General features: G+C 53.3%; 1 protein-coding gene across 1 annotated transcript; it reads left to right on the top strand.

Moving 5' to 3' along the window:
* Nucleotides 1-1,784: 1,784 nt before the first annotated feature.
* EBPL (EBP like) lies at nucleotides 1,785-22,960 on the top strand. The gene is made up of 4 exons (XM_072783207.1): nucleotides 1,785-1,945; nucleotides 17,624-17,693; nucleotides 21,705-21,843; nucleotides 22,420-22,960. The coding sequence occupies exons 1-4, from the start codon at nucleotides 1,799-1,801 to the stop codon at nucleotides 22,658-22,660; spliced, it is 597 nt and encodes a 198-aa protein (XP_072639308.1). The 5' UTR covers nucleotides 1,785-1,798; the 3' UTR covers nucleotides 22,661-22,960.
* Nucleotides 22,961-23,001: the final 41 nt, after the last annotated feature.

Here is a 23,001-nt window from a genome sequence, read left to right as displayed (position 1 = left end):
TACGAAAAAAAAAAAAGAAAGAAAGAAAAAAAAAAACATTACATACGGAGTAACCCACTGAAATTGTGCTCGGAATTTGAAATCGTATTTTTAAACTGTGGTAAAATACACATAACAACACCTACCGTCGTGACCATTCTTAAGCGTGTAGCTGAGAAGTGCAAAGTGCATCCACAGTTGTGCAGTCCTACCCCGTGACTCTTTCATCTCGCAAAATGAAACTCCACAGCTATTTTTTTTAAATATTTTATTTATTTATTCATGAAAGACACAGAGAGAGGCAGAGACACAGGCAGAGGGAGAAGCAGGCTCCATGCAGGGAGCCCCATGGGGACTTGATCCCAAAACCCCCGGGTCACGCCCTAAGCCGGGGGAAGACGCTCCACCCCTGAGCGCCCCACCCCCACCCCAGGCGTCCCTAAACTCCACAGCTATCAACTCTTCTCACCCCCTCCGGAGCGGTGGGCATCGTCCTGTCTGCGTTCTGTCTCTAGGGATACGGCTACTTCAGATACCGCATATAAACCCAATCCTACAGCTCGTTCTCTTTTTTGTGACTCACTTATGCCGGCATCTTGTCCTCAAGGTTCCCCCACAGCCTGTGACAGGGTATCTTTCCTTTTCGCGGCTACGTAATATTCCACTGCGTGCATATACCACCGTCTAAAACAGCAAATAGTCTTTTAGCCTAGGATCCTAGTGATACTTCAGTGCAAGTATTTAAAAATTCCTTTTTTTAAAAAGATCAAACCCAAGTGTATGTGGGCAGCCGGTATTTTATCTGGCTCTCCAGCAGTGAACACACAGGCTCGCTCCGTCGGGGCTACCGTCCCCTAGAACTCAGACTCCTTTCTCCTGGGTCTCTAAGTAACAGGCGCCCAAGGAGGGCAGAGGGAGGGAGGTTAGCAGACAAGGCGCTAGCAAACGCGCAGGGGAAGCGAGGACCGGTCAGGACGCCGGGCCAGGTGAGCGAGCAGGTGAGCGTGCAGGTGAGCGAGCAGGGCCGCCTGGGTCCTGGCGTCCCAGGCCGCGGGAGCCCAGAGGCGGGGACTCCCAGGGCTGTCGGGGCCTGGAAAGGTCACCTTCAGGCTCCAGCGTCGAAGCAGCACCGCCTGTTGCCTCCCCCTCGACGGCTGCTGCTTCCGCGGGGGAACAGAGTCGGAGGGGCGCGGGCGGGGGGGCTGCCTGCGGCCCAGTCCGTGACCCCGGGTCCCGGGATCGAGTCCCCGCGCGGAGCCTGCTTCTCCCTCTGCCTGGGTCTCCGCCTCTCTCTGGGGCTCTCAGGGGTAAATGAATAAAGTCTGTTTTTAAAGAAAGGGCGAGCGTAAGCCACGGGGGCGGAACAAGCGAGCTGGTGGCCGCAAACGGCCCGGGCCCTCGGCCGTCCTGCGACGCTCCAGGCACAGGGAGGACCGGCCCCGCGGCGGAGTCTCCCCGGCCCGCTGCGCCCGTCGCTGGAGCTCGGGAATCTTGTCCGAAGGTGTGGCCTCGTGTCCCAGCGGCTCGGCCTGGCACCGGCTGCGGGCCCGCGGTCCGGGCCTGCGCGACCCAAGCCCCGCCCCTCGGAGGGCAGAGGCGAGGCGCGGGGGGAGCCCCGCCCCTCCCCGGACGCCCCGCCCCGCCCCGCCCCTCGCCCCGCCCGCTCTCCCCGCTCCCGCCCCCCGCCCCGCCCCCCTCCGCCCCGCCCCCTCGCCCCTCCCGCTCCCCGCTCTCCGCCCCCTCGCCGAGTCCGCGCGCCCCGCCCCGCTCCTCCCCTCCCCTCCTCCCGCCCGGGGTCGGCGCCTGCGGGCCGGGCAGCATGGGCGCGGGCGGCCCGCTGCTGCTGTGCGCCTCGCTGCTGCTGGCGGGCTGCGCGCTGGGCCTGCGCCTGGGCCGCGGTCGGGGCGCGGCGGACCGCGCGGTGCTCGCCTGGCTCTGCTACGACGCCCTGGTGCACTTGGCCCTGGTAAGTGGGGCGCCGCCGCCCCCGGGACCCCCCCCGCGGCCGCCGCGCCCTGCAGCGGGCCGGGCCTCCGCGGAGACCCGGAGGACCTCCCCGGGGCGGGGGAGACCGAGCATCCCCCGCGCGCCGCCAGGGAGACCCGACCCGGACCCCACGGATGCTGCTGCCCTACGGCCACGTGCCTCGGCCTCCCGGATCCGTCCTCACCGGGGGCCGAGAGCCGGGGAGCTTTCGAGGGAGCAGGGAGGGAGGGGGAGGGAGGGGGAGGGCGGAGAGGGAGGGGAGAGGGATTGGGAGGGGGAGGGGGGAGGGAGGGAGAGAAGGGAGGGAAGGGAAGGGGATTGGGAGGGTAGAAGGGGGAGGGAGGGAGGGAGAGAGGGAAGGGGAGGGGGAGGGAGGAGGAGGAGGCGCCCCGCGCCAAGTCTGGCTCCGAAGTTCGCCCTCTGTACCAGGCCAGGCTATGGGAGGCGCGTCCCTAAAAATGCAGCCCACTTTATGAATAACCAGGAGGTTAATATTTAAAGGAATTCTGTTGACGTTCCCCCTCTCCTCCACACACACACACACACACACACACACACACACACACACTTTTTTTTTAAAGGTTTTTTTTGTTTTTAAAAAATTATGCCAGGGATCCCTGGGTGGCGCAGCGGTTTGGCGCCTGCCTTTGGCCCAGGGCGTGATCCTGGAGACCCGGGATCGAATCCCACATCGGGCTCCCCGTGCATGGAGCCTGCTTCTCCCTCTGCCTGTGTCTCTGCCTCTCTCTCTCTCTCTGTGACTATCATGAATAAATAAATAAAAATTTAAAAAAATAAAAAAATAAAAATAAATAAAAAATTATGCCAAAATAGCTTTTTTGCACATTTGACCTCGCTTAGATGGAGGCAGACGTGTGGCTGATGTGCAGCGGGTCTGTAGGACTGAAGAAGAAGACATTTGATGCTCATTTAGTTCCCTGAATGTCTATCAGTTGGATATATGCACATACAGACGTTGCTGGAATGTGAAATTCTTTCTTTCCTGAAAGTTTACTGCATGTGGAAATACACAGTCAATGGGCCCCTCAATTCCTTTATTTATAGAATTGACTTTTTTAAGCTGTCATTGGACACAAGGTCTCCCAAAGAACAGCGGCAGTAAAACGGGTGGCCAGGCCCTCATAAAGAAGATGCAGGATAACGTACTTTAGATGTGCAAAGATGCATAATGACGCTAAAACAAATACCCAGATGCCCACCACCTAGTTCAATAAAATGAAGTCTGCTTTTCAAGCGCAGACTGTTCCGGGTAACAGCGCTTCCGTGGAGATAGTAATATTACTATCACAGTAACAGTATCTAGTAGACTAGTAACTAGTATCACTACTAACAGTAATATTACTGTTCCGGGTAATATTTACCTGGTAAATATTTACCTGGTAACGTCTCCATTTGTGACCCTTCCGGTGTAACTCAATGCATGAAGTCATTGCATCCCACCTGCTGTTCTGCAGGAAAAGCCCTAATTTATCTCCCACAGCCCCAATGTACGTGTCCCAGCTACAGAAGAGTCCACTGTATGAATGCACCATACCTTAGTTTTTTAATTCTAAAATGCACATTTTTCCCCACTTACTAGAACTGTCAGTGACATAAAACCACTGTGGGGTAGTTTGTTGATACTTTATGTCTGTGAAATTGGGATGTATCTTACGGTTGATGGTGAAATAGGATGATTTAGCACCCCACACGAATAGATACGTTTATATTTTGCTGCTTACGTGCAACGCCTCAACGAGCATCCTTGCCCACCCGTCTTAGAGACTGGCGAGGAGGGAACTTGAAGGAAGATTAAAGCCTGCACAGAAAACGCACGCCCGCATTGTCTTTGGTTGGGAGTTGATGGCAAGAATACCCGGCAATGTGGCATAAAGTCAGATTGGAAAAGAAAGCCCCCCGGAGAGCTGAAGGGGCCCTCGAGGCTTCGGGTTCCGCGTGACGTGGGAAGGCCTGGGAGCCTCCGGGAGTGAGGCCGGGTCACGGGCCTGCGCCTGCCTGTGTGCGCTCACCCACAGCGGGGCTGAGTGTGCCTCAGTCTACCCCTTGTCCTCCAATCAAACCCCCCTGACTGTTCCCCCCACACTTTCCTCACCGAGAGCGTGACTTAGGCCTGCCCTTCAGGGTGAAGCACAGTTGTCATGTGAGACGTGGACTTCAGCTGTCCCCCATGCATCATCCTACCCTCCCGCCCATGGGTCTTTCTTTAAGAAGTCCTGAGTCCCGGGGACGGCTCTAGTCCCTATTAACTCGTGTGTTTCGGGCATCACCCTTCCCCACTGAGCATCACCATCTGTTCCTACCTCCTGCGGCAATGACTCGAGCCTTGACTCTTGGGATTCTAGGAATATCCTCCCCCTCCTCCTCCCCCTCCTCCCCATCCTCCTCCTGTCTCATTAGGTCTCAGGTTGCCTTTTAGCTCACAGTCTGTGGCTGTCTCCTGTCCTCCCTCCCTTTTCTGGCCTTGTCATCTCCGTGGGGTTTGCTGTAAGGCACAGCTCCGCCCTGGCAAATGCGTGGGTGGCCCCCGGGCCGGTGGGCAGGCCTGGCGGGTCGCCGTGGGCTTCGGTCTGTATTTGTGGTAAAGCTCTGCGACGGCTCACTTTCGGTGCCAACTGGACCGAGCCGTGGGACGCCCGGTTCTGTTTGCCCGCATGCTGGTCTGAGCGTTCTTTGAAGCTGTTTTGGATACGGTGGGCATCGAGGGGGAGCCTGGCAGGCTCCTCTGGCTGGTAGAGCACATGACTCTTCATTTCAGGGCATTGAGTTCAAGCCCCATGTAGAGCATGGAGCCTCCTTTAACATAACATAACATAAAATTTAAACTTATAGACTGAGTTTGGGTGTTATCTGTTGGCAAATCAAACTTCAATAAAAATATATATATAAATAATAAATAAACTTGTGGACTGAGTAAAATAGATCACGCCCCTGTGGGTGGGCCTCATCTAATCAGTTGAAGGCCTGGGTGGGACAAAAAGGCTGACCATTGTTCAGAGTAAGCTAGGATGCCTGCTGCCCTCAGACCGGTGGGTACATGGGCCTTTTCCTCCTAACGCCTCAAACCGAAACGGTGGCTTTTCCTGGGTCTCAGGCCTGCAGCCTTTGGGCTAAACCCACACCGTCAGCCTTCCAGTCACCCCGGAGGTCACAGGGTCCCAGCCTTCATGAGCCCGTGGACCGGCTCCTGATGATGCACCGTCTGTGCCAGTGTGTCTGTCTGCGTGTATCCCCGTCCCCCTGGGTCTGCCTCTCGGGAGAACCCCGATACACGCGTAGAAATGGTGCCAAATTGCGAGTCCGAGGAATAGCACCCATAGCGACCCAGCGGCCGTTTTGAGGATGTGGGGGTGTGGGGCCTGTGCTGCCGCAGGCCGAAGTTCCCTTAGTTCTCTAGCGTCCTGGTCGAGCCGCGCAGCAGGGGCGGCTGTCTGTGCAGCCAGGCCTCGGGACAGAATCCTGACCCGTGGTTCCTCATCTCCACAGATGGCTGGGTGCCGGCTGGGGTGCTGGGTGCCGGGTGCCGGCTGCCGTGTTCATCCAGACAAAACACGTGTCCTTCGTCCCCTCGGAGCTGAGAGCAACAGCCACCAGTGTCACTCTTGGTGGGACTCGGAGGGGAAGTTGCTTTTGCAGAAGGTGCGGGGAGAAGCTTCGTTTCTCCTAAAAAAAGGGGGGGTTGGGTCGTGTTGCTTTCCGACAGACAGCACGGTGGCCCTGCCTTGGCCTGGCCGGGAGGCTGGCACCTGGACATCACAGCAGCAGGACGCCCCGCGTCGGCCTCGCCGGCCCCCTCGTCTGCACTCTCACGCACTTTCATGTTTTTGTGTGACTGATATCTAAAAATTCTTAAGTACGTTTTGCCATTTAACCGAATGTCTTTGCTGTGATTGACCGGGAATAGCAGAGCAGGTATACGAGTAGCTCAGGAGAGGTTGGCGCTGCCGAAATCCGCCTCCTCCGAAGTGGACACGCCCGGGGAAATGCCGTGGCTTCGCTTGGCTTTTGCTCTGTCCTTTGTGACACTAAACACCGTGTGTGATGGTCTTGTCTCCCTCCATCCCGGGTGCCGGCTGGGGTGCTGCGTGCCTGGGTAGGAGCCGCCTGGAGAAGCTGTGGGCACCCAGCGGCGGGGAGAAGGATCCTCTCATCCCAGCTCCTGGTCCTTATCAAGCACCTGTCTGCCTGTCGCGCCGCAAGGAGCTCAGCGTCGAGGGGGTCAGAAGGCCTCCCTGGGTCACCCGTGGTTTAGAACAAAATTGCTTTAAATTGTAGATGCCCCGTGATCGGTGCAAGACCTATGACATTTACCCCCAGGATCACGCCCTGGGCTGAGGGCGGCGCTAAACCGCTGAGCCACCCGGGCTGCCCTGGAAAGTGACTTCTGAGTGTCCGCATGTTTCTGTGGCCACCGTGAGATACTTTTCCCATGCGCTTCCCTTGCACCTCCACGGTTGCTGCTGAAGAGTAGAAACTGTGAGGGTCGGTCTGTGTCCGTGGAGCAGCAGCTGCTTTCCCAATTCCCTTTTTGCGTGTTTCGGCTTCCCGGAGTCATGACTTCCGCTCGATGACATCCCCCGTATGGCCGCCAACACAATCACAGCCTCGGACATTTCCATCCCTGGTTGTTTTATTTTTCAAGATTGTATTTATTTATTCCTGAGATGCCCAGAGAGAGGGGCAGAGACCCGGGCGGGAGAGGCCCGAGGCGGGACTCGATCCCGGGGCCAGGCTCACGGCCTGGGCCGCAGAACGCCCCCCCACCCCCGGCCGAGCCCCCGACGCCCCCAGCCATGGGCTCCGGCCGGGGGCCTGCTCCGCTCACCGCCGCCTCCCGCGGGTGGCGTGTCCGACGGCGGGGCCGGGGCCGTGGTCCTGTGTGGCTCGGCCAGTGCCCGGCGTCGGGCCCAGGCGCATCCCGACTCACGCATCCGATTACCGGCTCGTGGACGTCGGGCTGTTCCTGGTTTGGGACTGTCCTTAAAATCCGTGTTGAGAGACGTGCCCCCAGCGCCCGTGTGAGCGTGTTTCCATTCCCGGGGGGGGGGGGGGGACTCTTCTGATGGGGGCAACTGCCAAGCGTTCCCGAGGTGGCTGTGCTGGCTCCAGTCCCGCCGGCGTCGCCGACGGTGGGGCAGCGCAGTCCTCAGCGGCTCTGGCTGTTGGGGCGACACTATGAGGAATGGGTGGCACCAGTGGCGGCTGCTTCCTCGTCACGCGTGGGAGGCTTGGCAGTGCGGGGAGACCCCCTTGGCCCCCCGGAGCCTGCCTGCGCGTCCTCACGGGCTGACAGCAGCCCTGCTCTCTCTTCTCCTGAGAACAGAGTCCCATCCCGGGGCTCCCCCCGGGGACCCCACAGTGGCCTCTGGGTGCCACCACCTGGGGTGGGGCGTCAGCACGGATGTCGGAGCGGCCACGTTCGGGCTGTCACCCTTAGGACCATTCCCCTTGTCGTGCTTTAGTCGTTCTAACAAGTATGTACAAAGGAAACCTTTTTAAAAGATTTTTAAGATTATTTTTGGAATTTTTTTATTTATTAGAGAGACAGCGAGAGCGCAAGCAGGGAGCAGTGGGGGGAGAGGGAGACGCAGGCCCCGCCGAGCAGGGAGCCCGTGGGGGGCTCGATCCCGGGACCCCAGGCCAGGGCCTGAGCCCAAGGCGGCCGCGCGCCCACCAAGCCCCCCAGGCGCCCCTACCGAACCTTCGGTTGCCACTTCCACCATGTCTGTGGTAGTGGACGTCGGTCCGTGTGTCTGTCCGTCTGCCCGCCGGGTATGTTCCATGGGGATGGCCCAGTTTTTAAAGGAAGCTTGTGATTTTGAGATTCCTGTCACTTCCTCCCCGGGGGAGGACACGGAGGCCCCCTGTACCCTGTGCCCGCTGCCCCCGGGACAACACCCCGCAAAGCTCCCGGATAACACCACCACGAGGATGTGCGCACGACACGAGGAAGGGCAGAGCCAAGAGACTGGGCTCGGAGTCACACTCCACATCCGTGGAGTCACAGCCGCGTCAGCAGAGCCCCAGGCTCCGCGCCCAGCTTCCGTCGGGAGTGGCCTGGCCGCCCCGTCCCCTGCCTGGCCCCCTCTGTCCCCCCACCCTGCCCACCCCCCATCCCCCTATCCCCCTGCCCACCCTGTCCCCCGCCCTCCCCCATCTCCCTGCTGGGAGCGCTGCTTCCCAGGCCACAGGACCCCCCCCCCCCCGGACTGCGGCCTCCCCGGCCCTCCTCGCCCCCTGGGCCGGCCACCTGGTGCCAAAGCCGCAGTGTCACCGCCGCCACCCCGGGAGGCCCAGGGGGGTGTGGAAGCTGGGAGGGCCGCCTCCGGGTGGGGCCGGGCTCTGGGCCGGGGAGTCGGGCCTCCCCGCCTTGAAAGAGGAAGTTTACTAAGAACCTGGACAGACACGGGGTCTCCAGCCTCGGCTTGAAAACTTCCCGCCCAGACCACCTTCCGGGGTGCGCACAAGTGGGCCCCTTGTCGTGTCTGCCCGTCGGTCCCAGTCCTGCCCCCATGCAGCCTGAGGGGAAGCCAATGCCCGGTCTACACCACCGCCGTTCCTCTGCAGGACATGGTGTCCTGGTGCTTTTCTGTCCTTGTCACCCAGCCTCACACGTGCCACTTGTTGTGTCTTATGTGGGGTGCGGATCCCCGGAGGCCCTTCCAGAGGGCCCTGCAGCCTGGGCCGGGGGGGCCGGGGGGGGGCCGGGGGAGCGGGCCTTTGGGGTCTAACCACACGCTCTGGAATGCTGGCTCCGGGGCACCTCAGAGTTCTGGGCGGGGCGGGGGCAGGAGGCTTTGTCTCCCTGTCCTTACTGTCTTCAGATGTTTGGGCCGTGGCAGAGGGACAACCGGCATTTACTTCTCAGGGGTCAGGAAGCCAGCCCCCCGGGTCAGGCCCAGTGCGGTCCCCCAGGATCAGCACCCCACATCAGGCCCCCCCAGGATCAGGCTACAGAGCTAAAAAGCCGCCCCCCATCAGGCACCCGAGCCATCCCAGCCTCCCCCCAGAATCAGCCCCCATCCCCCAGGATCAGCACCCCACATCAGGTCAGCCCCCCCAGGATCAGGCTACAGAGCCGCCCCCCCATCAGGCTCCCGAGCTGTCCCCGCCCCCCCAGAATCAGCCCCCCCCAAGCCGTCCCCCCGGGGTCAGCCCCCAAGCCACCCCCAGGGATCAGTCCCCCGAGCTTTCCCCCCGGGGTCAGCCCCCGCATCAGTCCCCAAGCCACCCCCAGGGATCAGTCCCCCAAGCCGTTCCCCCGGGGCCAGCCCCTCCAGCCCCCCCAGGGTCACCCCCTCCCCCCCGGGGTCCGGCCGCCGTCCTGGCAGGTGAGGCCTCCGCGCAGGTGTCCGGCGGTGCCCTCCAGGTGGCCCGCACCTCCCCAGGCCGCCGCCCGGCGTGACCCCAGCGCGTCCCCGGGGCGCCTGGGGTGGGGGGGGCGCGTCCACACGGGCATCCGGGCGCGTCCACACCGGGGCGCTTACCTGCACGGCGCGGAGGGGGCTTCTCTCCACGGCGACCTCGTGAAGATTGGAGGAGCCTCCTTCTCCAACAGGCGGCCCCGGAACGACCCAGGGCGCAGGTTTGCGCCCCAGGCCTGGGTGTGACGTCAGCCTGGGCGTGACGTCATGCGGGGGCGGGCTGCGGGGACACCTGCGGACGCCATCCCCGCCACTGTCGCGACCCCCGCCCTCGCCCGCAGCAGCCGGTGCACCTGCCCGCCCCGCCCCGCGCCCAGGATGCCAGCGGCGCCCGGCAGAGGCTGCCCTCGCGGAGGGGCGGACCTGCGAGCACAGGCCCCACCAGGCCCCACCAGGCCCCACCAGGCCCCACCAGGCGGGGGTTTTTGCGAGGCTGAAAACCGAATATGCTAATGCATTTTGGCAGGACCCACGCAGGGGCCGGCGCAAGGATGTCTCGGGGCCTCCCCTCGGCGCACCCCGCAGGCCCGCCTCGGCCACCAGCTGAGCTACCACGAAGAACCGGAGTTCTTTTTTCTTTTTTATTTCTTTTTTTAAAAATTTTATTTACTTATTCATGAGAGAGACACAGGCAGAGGGAGAAGCAGGCTCCCTGCAGGGAGCCCGCCGTGGGACTCGATCCCGGGACCCTGGGATCATGCCCTGGGCCAAAGGCAGGCGCTAAACTGCCAAGCCACCCGGGCTGCCCTCTTCTTTATTTCTATAAAGACCTTTTTTTTTTTTTTTTTAATTTTCCCCCACTAAGTTTTCCTTTAAGAGTTGAAATGAGTGGGGGATCCCTGGGTGTCTCAGCGGTTTGGCACCTCCCTTCCACCCAGGGCCTGAACCTGGGGTCCTGGGATCGAGTCCCACATCGGGCTCCTTGCATTCAGCCTGCTTCTCCTTCTGCCTGTGTCTCTGCCTCTCTCTGTGTCTCTCATGAATAAATAAATAAAATCTTAAAAAAAAAAAGTTGAAATGTGTAAATGGAGCATTTCCTCTAAAGTGGTCCTGGAATGACACAGAGCAGTAGCTTCCAGAGCCCAACATTTTGTTTTATTTCTTAAAGATTTTATTTATTTATTCATGAGAGACAGAGAGAGAGAGAGAGAGAGAGAGAGAGAGAGGCAGAGACACAGGCAGAGGGAGAAGCAGGCCCCATGCAGGGAGCCCAACACAGGACTCAATCCCAGGACCCCGGGGTCAGGGCCTGGGCCTAAGGCGGCACTAAACCACTGAGCCACCCAGGCTGCCCTTGTTTTGTTTTGTTTGATATGAATTTTGGCTTGTAGTTGTTTTAAAGCCTCCAAACTACAGTTGCTAAAAAAACAAAAACAACAACAAAAAAATACAGTTGCTAAAACTACAGGCCTGCAACACCTTAGATGAAAAAAGCAAAGCTGCTGTTGTTATTTTTATTGCCGTGATACTCTTTAGCTTTTAAGTTGATTTTGTTAGCAGCTCAGTTAGCCACAGTCCAATCAGTCAGTCACCAGGGCATCTAATAGGAACTTCTGTGTGTTTTTTACTGTTTTTCTTCTGAATGTTTTTTAAACCAAAATTCCCAATCCCCAGAAGTTGAAAATTTTTTAAATCAAGAAATGTGGTAAAATTTTCCTCATCACTCTCTGGGTTTATATTTGAAAAATTAATAGCAGAAAGAAAGTATTTTAAATATTTATGGCTCCCTATTAACATATATGTGAAAAGTGTTGTGCTTTTTGTTTTTGTTTTTGTTTTAAGATTTATTTTAGAGAAAGAGCAGGGGCAGGGGCAGAGGGAGAAGAAGAAAGAGAATCTCAAGAAGACTCCGCACTGAGCGCAGAGCCCACCACAGGGCTCGATCCCAGGACCCTGAGATCATGACCTGAGCTGAAATCAAGAGTCGCACGCTCCACCGACTGAGCCACCCGGGAGCCCTCATGAACGTGTCTTGAGGGTGGAAACTCCACAGTGTCTCAGGAGCCTGAGGTTGGGGCTTAGGAGAGAAAGCAGTTGGACCTCTCCCTTGATACCTTCTCATTTTTTTTTTTAACTTTCAGGACGTATCCCTTTAATAGTATTTTTTAGTAATTGACGTAGTGAAGGCCTACCACCAGAGGAGATGTCCAGGACTACCATACGTCCGGCAGGTCCACTTTCACATAAGCATCCAAAGAAATGGAAACCGGGGCCTTAAGTGCTCGCACAAGCGAGTTGGTTCTCCGAGGCCAAAGGGAGGAAGCAACCCGACGTCCACCTGCGGGTGAGTCGAGACTCAAGATGCGGTGGCCGCACACACTACAGTATTGCGTGGCCGTGAGAAGACACGGAGGCCTGGCACCTGCCTGGCCCGGAGCAGCTTGAGCCGAGTGCGGCGGGCGGAACGACAGGTTGGGTGCGATTCTGCGGGTGGGCCGCGCAGAGACAGCAGAGTGGGGCGTCGGGGGCCGGGGTAGGAGGAGAACCAGGGCTGGATTTCTAATGGGTTCGGTTTCAGTTTGTAAAGACTTAGTTCTGGAGCCAGGTGGTGCTGATGGTCGCACGCTACTGTGAATGTGCTTACTGCCCCTGCAGTGGACGATTAAAATGGTGAAAATAGCAAATTTCGTGTATATTTTACTACAATATATGTATTTTTTTAATTTATGTTCTTTTTACTGGTGGGAAGGGGGAGAGGGGGAAGACAGCCAGGCCTGGGTGCTGCAGGCAGAGGAGCAGCTCATGAAAACCAGCCTGAGGGCACAAGTATACGGGCCCTCTGCCCTGGCGAGGGAGCCCGAGGGGGGCAGGGGCAGAGTCTGGACCCAGCAGGACTTCAACGTCCTGCCCTCTGCACCCCTGGGCGACCATCCCTGTCCTTCCTTCCGCCTCTCAGCCTGCCTGCCACGGCCCAGCTCTAGGCTGCCCCCTCCTGGAAGCTTCCCCGACTGTGCCAACCGCAGGCCCTCATCTTTTTGCAACGTTTATCGAGTTGGAAGTTGGTGTTACCCAACTGGATAAGCTCTCGGAGGCCAGGACCATGCCTATTCTAAATTAAAAAGAAAAAAGAAAAGAAAAGAAAGAAAAGAAAAGAAAAGAAAAGAAAAGAAAAGAAAAGAAAAGAAAATTACTGACCATTGATTTAAAAATGTTATTCAATTAGTAATGTTATTCTTCCATATCTCATGTTCCACCTGTTTTTTTAATGAATTTTTTTGAGGGGGGAGATAATTGTTGAGTCACATGTAGTCTTAAGAAGTAATACAGAGGGACTCCTAGGTGGCTCAGCGGTTGAGCATCTGCCTTCAGCTCCAGATGTGATCCCAGAGTCCCAGGATCTAGTCTCACATCGGGCTCCCTGCATGGAGCCTGCTTGTCCCTCTGCCTATAAGTCTGCCTCTCTCTTTGTGTCTCTAATGAATAAATAATTTAAAAAAGAAAAAAACAAAGAATACAGAGAGACCCCATGTACACTCTGCGTAGCTTCCCCCAATGGTAACATTTTTCCAACCTAAGTATAACATCGTACAATATAAGCAGGACATCGATGCAATCCACTCATCTCACTCAGATTTCCCTACATCCACTTGCACTGGTGTGTATTAATTTCTGTACCACTTTAGCAACCGGGTAGGTTCAAGTACCCACCACGACAGGATACCAGACAGTCCCAACCCCACAGGGATCCCTGGAGTTTTCCTTTTGTATCTGCTGGCACTTGCTCCCCCCACTCCTGTCCCCTCCAGCCACTAACCCCTGGCGACTGCTAATGTGTCCTCCATTTCTAAAATTTATCATTTCAAAATGTGTCGGATAAATGGAATCAGTGAGCATGTCATCTTTTGGGGTTGGCTTTCTTCGCTCCCCAGATTCCCTGGAGATCCACCCAAGTTGTTGAGTGTATCAGGCGTCGGTTCCCCCTGATTGCTCGGGAACGGTCCAGTGTGAAGGGACTGTGGTTCGTTTCAGCGTTCACCTGTTGAAGGACATCCAGCGTTAAGCTGTTACGGGCAGAGCTGCTGTGACATCTGTGTGCTTGTTTTTGTGTGAACAGAAGTCTTTATTTTTCTGGGACAAGTGCCCAAGAGCACAGTGGTTGGGTCCCCATAGTTTTCCAGAATGGTACCATCTTCATCTCATGAAACGTGTGGGTGATCCACGTTCTTATTGGCATGTGTTGTGGTCAATTTTTTTTTTTATTATTTTACCCATTCTGATAGGTGTGTAATTCTAACCCATTTTGGTTGTAATCGGCATTTCCCCGACTGCTACTGATGTGGAACATCTTTCCGCGGGTTTGTCTGCTGTCTTTAGAGCCTCCTTACTGAAATCTCTCTTCATTTCTTTTGCCTGTTCTCTAAGTGGGTTGTTTGGGTGTTGGTAGTTGTTGAACTCTTTTGTCTCCCACTACCCTCCTCCTTTTTTATTTCTAATCCTTTTAGTAAACCTTTATTACCGTGTACTATCTATCAGGCATTCGGGATACAGAGATAAAAGACAAAGACTCTGCCCTAAAGGAACTGACAGTTTTGAGAGGGAGACAAGTAAGCAAGGTCCTATGTAGGAGGGCACCTACTTCCCATCAAGAGAGTCAGGAAAGCTTTCCTTGCTTCCTGGAGGAGGCAGCATCTGATCAGCATGTGGAGGCACGAATATATTTATTAGACTTTACATTTACTACAGTTGACCCTTGAACGTCATGGGTTATACTGCACTGGTCAACTTCTACATGGATTTTTTTTTTAATAAATATAGTACAGTAGTCTGTATTTTATGATTTTCTTAATAATTTTCTCTAGCTCACTTTATTGGAAGGATACACGATATAATACATATAACAGAATATGTAAATTGACTGTCTAGGTTATCAGTAAGGCTTCCAGTCAGTAATAGGCTATTGGTATTTAAGTTTTTGGAAAGTCAAAAATTACATGTGGATTTTTTACTACACAGGGGCTGGTGCCCCTAACCCCTGTGTTGTTCAAGAGTCAACTGTATACCGCCGCTCCATCTGAGAAATGGGTATAGTAAGAAGTATACAAAAGCCCCTAGGGGAATCTTTCTAAGTAGTTCATTATGTGACCTTGTCATTAATTCAAGGTTAGTAGACACTGAACACAAAATATCATCCTGGGTTCTTGAAGATTGTGAGAGATAAGACAGCAAGCCAGACCCCAGAGATGTGTGATCTAATGGGAAGCTGGAGATTCAGCTTCAGCAGCAGACAGTTGATGACAGAAGCATAAATTTAGTGACACGGTAGAGTGAGGAATTGTCACCAGAAGGTTGGGAAGATTTCTTGGAGGAAGGAGGGTACAACTTCAACGGGCAGATATAAAAGGAAGAAAATTTGTTATATACTCATCGGTCCCTGCATCCCCATCTTGCTCTTACCTGCAGAGTTGCTTCTGAGGAAAGGTCCTGGACCTGATTGCTGGGGAATGCTCCCGAGCTCCAGGTGAAGAGATTGCTAGTGGAAGTCATGTGTAGTTTTAGGATGAGATCCACAGTCTAATTTTAGGAGGTCCTTCATCTTACAGCTAGATGGACTGAGATCCACAGAGGATCAAATTCAGCCCAACCTCATTGCTCCTGCCGGCCAGGCCAGTGGGTGTGTTTTGTCTAGAAAGTCGCCAGGCCAAGCCAAGGAAGTGGTGTGGATTTCTTGCTATGTCTCTGCTAAAAATAGGAAATTGGTGAAAATAAAGTGTTACATAGTGGATGGGGAGGACTTGTTTTAAAACATTGCTGTTTAACTCCTATGTAATTTTTAAAAATCTCCCTTAAAGAATATAATTTTTACAAATACTCTGAGGTAAGCCACATTTACCAAGTAAGTAACTTACACAGTGTCAAGAAAAAACAAAACAAACCAACTTTAAGGCTTCCATTTAGCAGAGATCAGCTGGAAGATATTAATGAGATAGGAAGAAAGTCAGATTTCTTCTCTCAATAAGAAAAAAAAGGCAATTACAAACTGTAACATAAAAATATTTTATAGAAAGTCATGGCCCCAAAATGCAGCAAACTAAAATATAGCCTGATTTTGAGAAATTTATGAGGGTAATAAAGGATAATCCAGCTGCCACATTCTTCTTAAAAGGCACAGGAATCAAAATACTGGATCTATAGAGATAGGAGTTGTGGTCCTTTGCAGAGAATGACATTTACCTAATCACCATATTGTAAATGCTGTTGATTTTCGGCCTTTAGAATCCACGTAAAACAGGAAGACAAGTATGTTTACAGAACAGGAATGGAACTGTAATCAATCTCAGGAATATATAAGCAAGGTAAACAGAAGATGAGCGTTGGAAATGGGGTGGAGAGGACGAGAGCGTGGTGGGGGCTAGCATCCTTATCTCATGTGTTGGGAAGTCCTGATGCTGGGCAACACTGATGAATGAGGAAACCAAGATTTTAAGTTTGCTACTTAAGTTACAAAGTTGGATAACTAATGGGAGAATTAAAGAGCTATTTGAGAAGGTTCAGGGGTGTTTGGATGGCTCAGTCGATGAAGCAACCAACTCTTGGTTTCAGCTCAGGTCACCATCTCCATCCAGGTTGTGCGATCAAGCCCCACATCAGGATCCACAGTCAGTGGGGAGTCTGCTTGAGATCCCCTCCCTCTCCTCCCTCTCCCTCTTTCCCTCTAGCCCCCCCCCCCCATGCATGTGCTCACTCTCTCAAATAAGTAAATCTTTAAAAAAAAAAAAAAAAAAGTAAGAAAGAAGAAAAAAGGGGTTCAGAGCATGCCATTCTGTGCCATTTTGGCATATTGATAGTTTTGAGCTGAAGGCAGTTGGAAAATAGCAGATGTGGGAAGGCCTCTCTGAGTCCTCCTTTGTACCTAAAATCAAGTCCTTAAATTCCCATGAGAAAGGTACCCTCCCTATACCAGGAAGAGAAGAACGTTCTTATCACCAGAGATTGGGAGTCAGCGCTAAAATGGTCCTATACAAACAAACCTACTAAAATAACACGTATCTTCCACTAGTTTCCCTCATATATTTCTTAGTCACTTTCCCACAATTTACTGTCCCCTAGTCCACGCGCTTTTGTCTTGTGACATGTCCATGATTTATGACTGTTCTTTGTGTAAACAAAAAAGTGTATAAGCATTTGGGCCTAACAGCTCCTTTGGTTTGTTTTCCTTTTAAGGACTCCCGTGTACCTGTAAAAATAGGAAATAAAATTTGTGTGCTTTGCCCCTGTTGGTCAGTCGTGTTAGTTAATTCTTAGGCCAGCTACAGAATCCAAGAGGGCAGAAGCAAGTTTTTTCTCCCCTACACTATCAAAAAAACTAAACAGTGGAGAAACAGAGGGGAGACATAAGTTAAATCATAATTTTTCAGGATTGGCAGTTAGTTGAGAATATCTAAAGAAATAGCAGCGTAAGTATATTGTGAGTTAGGGCGATAATCCCCAGAACTAAGTACAGCAGTGACTGTAAGTGGTCAACTCTGGGAAGTAGGAGTGTAAGTGAGCAGGGATGGGGCAGGGGCATAATTTTAATGCCATATAAGCAATTCATTTAAAAAAGGGGGGGGGGGATATTGTATTGACAAGCAACAAAACTTATTCAGAGGAGAAACATGACAATTAGATACCCTGGTGGATTCTAACTAATTAGTTTTGAAATTTAAGCAAAGAAATACTTCAGTTATGGGAAAAGCTAAGTGTAATTGCAGATATTTCGTTACCTGAAATTTAAAATGTAGTCCGTAAGGATTTTAATTTTCCTAAACTTGCCCTCCTGCAGGAAAAAGAACTAGTTCAACTCTGACATAAGATAGGTGAATGCCACTTTTTTTAAGAGAGACCCTGGCTTTTTTTCAAGGTGAGACGAAATGAACTGCTGTGAGGTTCTTCTCAAAGGTGTAAAATCTCTGGAATAATCCAGAATGTAGCCTTTTTAACATAATAACCTTTAAGCTCTTTCCTTGTGCAAGATTTTCCATTTATTCCCCACCCCCCGCTAGAACACACCTCTGATTTTATAATGCCAGTCATTGAAAAACAGCATTTATTAGATAAACATTCCCTTTGGACATACCTGTTGGCAGGGTCGGGAGTCCGGCCCCGGGATCACACCCCACGGGGTCGCGTAGGTGCCGTGTACAGAGGCCGCCAACCTGGATGCGGGCTCCTGGGGATGGGGCCATCCTGGGGCTGTGACACCAAATCAGAGCCTCTCTTCATTTTCTTCTCTCCAGGAAGGCCCTTTTGTCTACTTGTCGTTTGCAGGAAGCGTTGCGGATTCCGAAGGCTTGATTGCTTCCTTGTGTAAGTACCGTAAAGTGTTTGCATTTGGGATGTCCCAGGAGATTAATGGCACGCGTGACTGTCGATTAAATGAGCACCTGTAGCACCAATCATGTGATTCCGTTTGTATGAAAGGTCCAGACTAGGTGACTCTCTAGAGACAGATTATAGACTGGTGATTGCCTGGGACTAGAGGGGGTGCCGGAGGAGGGGGATGGAATATGAGGGATGGGTTATGGGTATGGGTGTCTTTGGAGGAGTTAATGAAATGTTCTAAAATATTGTTGCAAAAATTATAATAAAATAAAATAAAATAAAATTTCGTTGCAATGATTCAAGTCTGTGAATATCCTAAAACCTATTGAATCGTACACTTTAAATGGGTGAATTATAAGTCGTGTGAATTGTATCTCAGTAAAGGTGTGTATTAAAAAATAGGTTTGGGGACACCTAGGTGGCTCAGTGGTTGAGCGTCTGCCTCGGGCTCAAGGCATGACTCTGGGGTCCTAGGATCGAGTCCCACATTGGGCTCCCCGCAGGGATCCTGCTTCTCCCTCTGCCTCTGTCGCCGTCTCTCTCTCTGTGTCTCTTGTGAATAAATAAAATATTTTTTTAAAAAATAGGTTTAGGGATCCCTGAGTGGCGCAGTGGTTTGGCGCCTGCCTTTGGCCCAGGGCGCGATCCTGGAGACCCGGGATCGAATCCCACGTCGGGCTCCCGGTGCATGGAGCCTGCTTCTCCCTCTGCCTATGTCTCTGCCTCTCTCTCTCTCTGTGACTATCATAAATAAATAAAAATTTTAAAAAAATAGGTTTGTAGTGCAGATTGAGAAGTTTGCAGTATTTGACCTTGGTGTTCTTCTGTACTTTCAATACCAACTTTCACTTTATCATATGTACATGTATATGCACCACACGTACGTGCACGTGTGTGTACCTCTCGTGCGTGTATCTAGATAATTTCCATTCGTTCCGCTCTGCGGAGATACTGACTAGCTTTGCCTACCTTCTTTGTTCTGCTATAAGTCAGTCAACAATCCATCAGTCAGTATGGGCTTCCTCTCATGTACTGTGTCAAATCTGACAAATAAATGAGCCGGGCCACGACGGGGGCCTTTGCCACTATTATAGAATTGCCTTATGCAAGGTAACCTCTTTCAGATTTTGCACCTGAAATTCTTCGCTGTTTATCTCATTTCTCCCATAATTCTGATATCGGATCCTCCAGCCAGGATCTGTGTGGGGGCTGCTGTTCATCACTAGCATTAGGAAACTTCTAGAAGATTGAGGGAACTGGTGTTAGTGCTTCTCAAAGTGGAACGTTTGTCGTCCTTGATGCCTGTCAGGTCCGAGCCAGTGGTAGCTCTGGGAGCCCGAGCGTCCACCTGGGGAGTGAAGTGTTTGCTGCACACGTGTGTGTGTGTGTGTGTGTTTGTGTGTGTGTGTGTGTGATGAGTAGGCCAGAGTAGAGGTGCTCGGGAATTGCTGGGGGGATCCCGGGGGCTGAAGGACCCAGCCGCAGTCACTGTCCTCCATCCTGGCTCCTGGCCTGGTGGGACAGAAAGTGAATAGCCCAGATCCGGCTCAGGCCCATGAAATGCGAATGTCTAACCCGACCTTTATCAGGCATCTACACTTTACATTTTCGGCCTTAAAAAAAAAAAAGTAAGGACTCATTTAATGGTGGTGTCCTTTATTCTTGAGAAAATGAAGACCCAGTCCCTTCTTGGACTTTAAAGGGCACCAGACTGCCTTGGACAAATACAGATTCTGATTCAGAGGGTGTAGGGTGAAGCCCCCCAGATGTTGATCTGTGGGCTGTCCTTTGAGTCACCAGGATGCAGAGCCGGGCCACGAACATTACGTGGATCCTGTGAAAGAAGGACTTATTCATGATGGCAGAGAAGATCCTATTCAGGAAGTACCCCGACAGTGGAGTCGTGCAGTAGGGAAGAGAGCTCGGGCTCGGCTCCAAATACAAGGACAGGCGGGGCTCTACAGCCAAGAAGCAGGTGGGATCAGTGGATGCAAAGTCACTAAGACGAAACATCAAGGATGCAGATTCTGAATAGACCGACTCAACAGGATTCTTGCTGCAGCCGGCCGGGATGATGGGATATGGTGTAGAGGGGGAAGGATAAGGACCTTGGTCAGGTGTCTGCACTGCCCTGTCTGTGACAGCACCACTCACAGTGGCCGAGGCACGGAAATGGTCCAAGCGTCCATCGACAGATGCGTGGATAAAGGACTCAGGACGGTGTGCGCGCGCAGTGGAATACTATTAACTGTAAAAAAGCAAGAAATTCCACCGTTGTGACGACGTGGTCGGACCCTGAGGGCATAGGCTGAGTGGAACGGGCCAGGCGGAGAAGGGCAACTACTGTATGACCTCACTTGTATGTGGAAGCTTAATGAAAGAACAAAACCAAAAAACTCAAAAGTACTAGAAAAAGAGATCAGATTTGTGGTTACCGGAGGTGAGGGGTAGAGATTGGAGGGACTTGGATAAAGTTGATTAGGAAGTCCGAACTTCGGGTCACCCGGGGTGGGGGGGTAGCAGTTGGGCGTCTGCCTCCGGCTCAGGCCATGACCCCAGGGTCCCGGGATCGAGTTCCGCCTTGGGGTCCCCGCAGGGAGCCTGCTTCTCCCTCTGCCTGGGTCTCTCTTTCTCTCTGTGTCTCTCGTGAATAAATAAATAAAATCATAAAGAAAAAAGAAGATGACGACGACGTGCAGACAGACTTCCAGCAGCGAGGCGGGTGAGTCCCGAGGCCGAGCCGCAGACGTGCCCACGCTGGTACCGCTGCTGGGAGCCCGAGTTGTCAGCACGAGGAAGAAAACACGGCTTTTTCTTATTTCTTTTGTATGTGCGTGGAGTGGCGGGTGTTCACCGAACTCCCGTGATGGTTTCCAGGCGTCGGGGGGCCGGTGGTCGTGCCGGGGCCGCGCAGCAGGAGCTGGGGTGAGCAGGTGCAGGGCCCGGGCGGCTGCCAGGGACAGCTGCCCCTCGAGCACCCTGTGGCCCCCACGTCTCGGGGGAGCAACCCCCCTGAGGGGGCAGCGGGGGGCCCCAGGTATCGCGGGCGTATTTAGGTGTAGAGGGAAAGCGTCCCTTGGGGCCCCGCACACTGCGTCCTTGGGCCAGGCCGACGGGGCGGCCGCGCACCAGCCTTTCCTGAGAGCCCGTGTCCGCGGCCTCACTCCGTTCTTTCTAGAAGAGCCCATCCTGATAGTGGAGCCTGGAAGGCTTTCGTAGGGTGTGCCCACCCCCTGCTGAGCCAGGGGAGCTTAGGTGGTGCCCATCTGGGCCCCTCCCGCAGCCCAGGCCACCTCAGTACCCCTGCACCGCCCCACTGCCCCCCAGCACTCAGTTGCTCTGCCGGTGTTCATAAATGCTTTTTAAAAGACAAACAATAAAAATTTAATAAAAATATTAAAATATAATAAAAATGTTCCCACATCTACATGACACCTGCAGACTTGACGTAGCAGCTTCGAAGCAAGGAACTGTTAACGCGTTTACCTACATGATTATTAAGGATCGTCTTTGCAAAATCTAGTTGTGGTGAATTCACTTAGAATTCTGCTGCTTGGGGCGCCTGGGGGGCTCAGGCCATGACCCCGGGGTCCTGGGATCGAGTCCCGCAGCGGGGTCCCTGCGGGGAGCCTGCTTCTCCCTCTACCTGTGTCTCTGCCTCTCTCTGTGCATCTCTGATGAATGAATGAATGAGCGAATGAATGAATGAATGAATGAGAATTCTGCTGCTTATAACGAAAAGGGGGGGGCGAAGAGGGTGCACGCGTGAATGCACTTCGGGCATGCAGTCCCTTTACACATCACATGATGCCATTATTATTCCTGGTGTCACACGGCAAATATGTCCTGCTCCTGCCTCCCACCAGGACACTGGGAAGACTGCAGGGGATGGCGGTTGTTCTTTTTCTGTCCTCCTTAGGGAGGAAGAAAGGTCATTTCCACTGAGTGTCAAACAAATGGTTGCCAGATGAGTAACAAAATGCACTTCACTTATAGGGAAAGAATATGGCAAAGCCGACGCGAGATGGCTCTATTTCGACCCGACCATTGTATCCTTGGAAGTTCTGACTGTTGTCCTGGATGGGTCCCTGGCCTTGGTCCTCGTTTATGCCATAGTCACAGAGAAGTATTACCGGTAAGTGCCCTTCCCCTGGCCCGCGGGAGACAGGACAGGCCTGCGCCGCCCCAGTGCCCGCGTGGCACTTAGAGTAGATTGGGACCACATTATTTTAAATAATTTTTTTAATTTTTTTAAATTTATTTATTCATGTGAGAGGGGGTGGGCAGAGACACAGGAGGAGGGAGAAGCAGGCTCAATGCCGGGAGCCCGACGCAGGACTCTATCCCGGGACTCCAGGATCGTGCCCTGGGCCAAAGGCAGGGGCTAAACCGCTGAGCCACCCAGGGATCTCCTATTGGAACCACATTTATTTGTTAGATGAAAAGTAGAGTAGGGGATGCCCCCGGGGGCCCAGCGGTGGAGCATCTGCCTCCCCCTCAGGCCGTGACCCCGGGGTCCCAGGATCGAGTCCCGCATCGGGCTCCTCACAAGGAGCCTGCTCCTCCCTCGGCCTGTGTCTCTGCCTCTCTCCCTGGGTCTCCCATGAATAAATACATAACATCTTTAAAAAAAAAAAAAAAAGATGTCAGGATTCAGGGCGCCACGTGGTGCCGAGCCGGCAGCTCCACGCCTCGTTTCCTTCTCCGACAGGCACTTCATACAGGTGACGCTGTGCGTGTGTGAGTTGTACGGCGGCTGGATGACCTTTGTCCCAGACTGGCTCGTGGGAAGCCCCAACCTCAACACCGACGACTGGCTCTACTTTGGGGTCTACCTGGTATTTTTCAACAGCGTGTGGGTTCTGATCCCAGGACTGTTATTGTGTCAGTCGTGGGTGGAACTCAAGACGATGCATTACGGCCGGAGCAGCTCACGGAAGAAGCTGCAGTGACGCCTCCGAGTCGCAGCGCTGCTGTCCTCGGGGAGCGGGGAGCCCCGGCGGGTCAGGCCCTCGTGTGGCGGCCTAGCGCTCCACGTGCCGTCGCCTCCCACGCCTGCTCCTAAACAGCCTGTTTCCAATTGATCGGTCGGTGGCAAGTTTTTGTTATTGTTGTTTTTGTTCTTATTTCAATTCAGTGACAGTGCGGGGAACAGAGAATCCATTTTAGCTTGTAATAATAACCCATTTCCTTACGTGTTCTGAGGCTAGCTCGAGTTGTCCCACAGCAATAAAGCCAATTATCAGAAAATACCGTAGAGCCTGCTAATTTCTTATTCAAGAACATACTCTCG

Source organism: Canis lupus, chromosome 17 (assembly GCF_048164855.1).
Source record: "Canis lupus baileyi chromosome 17, mCanLup2.hap1, whole genome shotgun sequence".
Lineage (NCBI taxonomy): Eukaryota > Metazoa > Chordata > Mammalia > Carnivora > Canidae > Canis > Canis lupus.
The sequence above is the reverse complement of the archived record's forward strand: the minus strand, read 5'-3'. Positions and strand labels throughout refer to the sequence as shown.

What these genes read in the sequence shown, in the direction of transcription:
- EBPL (XM_072783207.1), top strand. Translation starts at nt 1,799, where the DNA reads ATGGGCGCGGGCGGCCCGCTGCTGCTGTGCGCCTCGCTGCTGCTGGCG. An exon ending in CCCTGGTGCACTTGGCCCTG is followed by an intron (nt 1,946 to 17,623) that starts GTAAGTGGGGCG and finishes TCTTCTCTCCAG; the next exon opens with GAAGGCCCTTTTGTCTACTT. An exon ending in GTCACAGAGAAGTATTACCG is followed by an intron (nt 21,844 to 22,419) that starts GTAAGTGCCCTT and finishes CTTCTCCGACAG; the next exon opens with GCACTTCATACAGGTGACGC.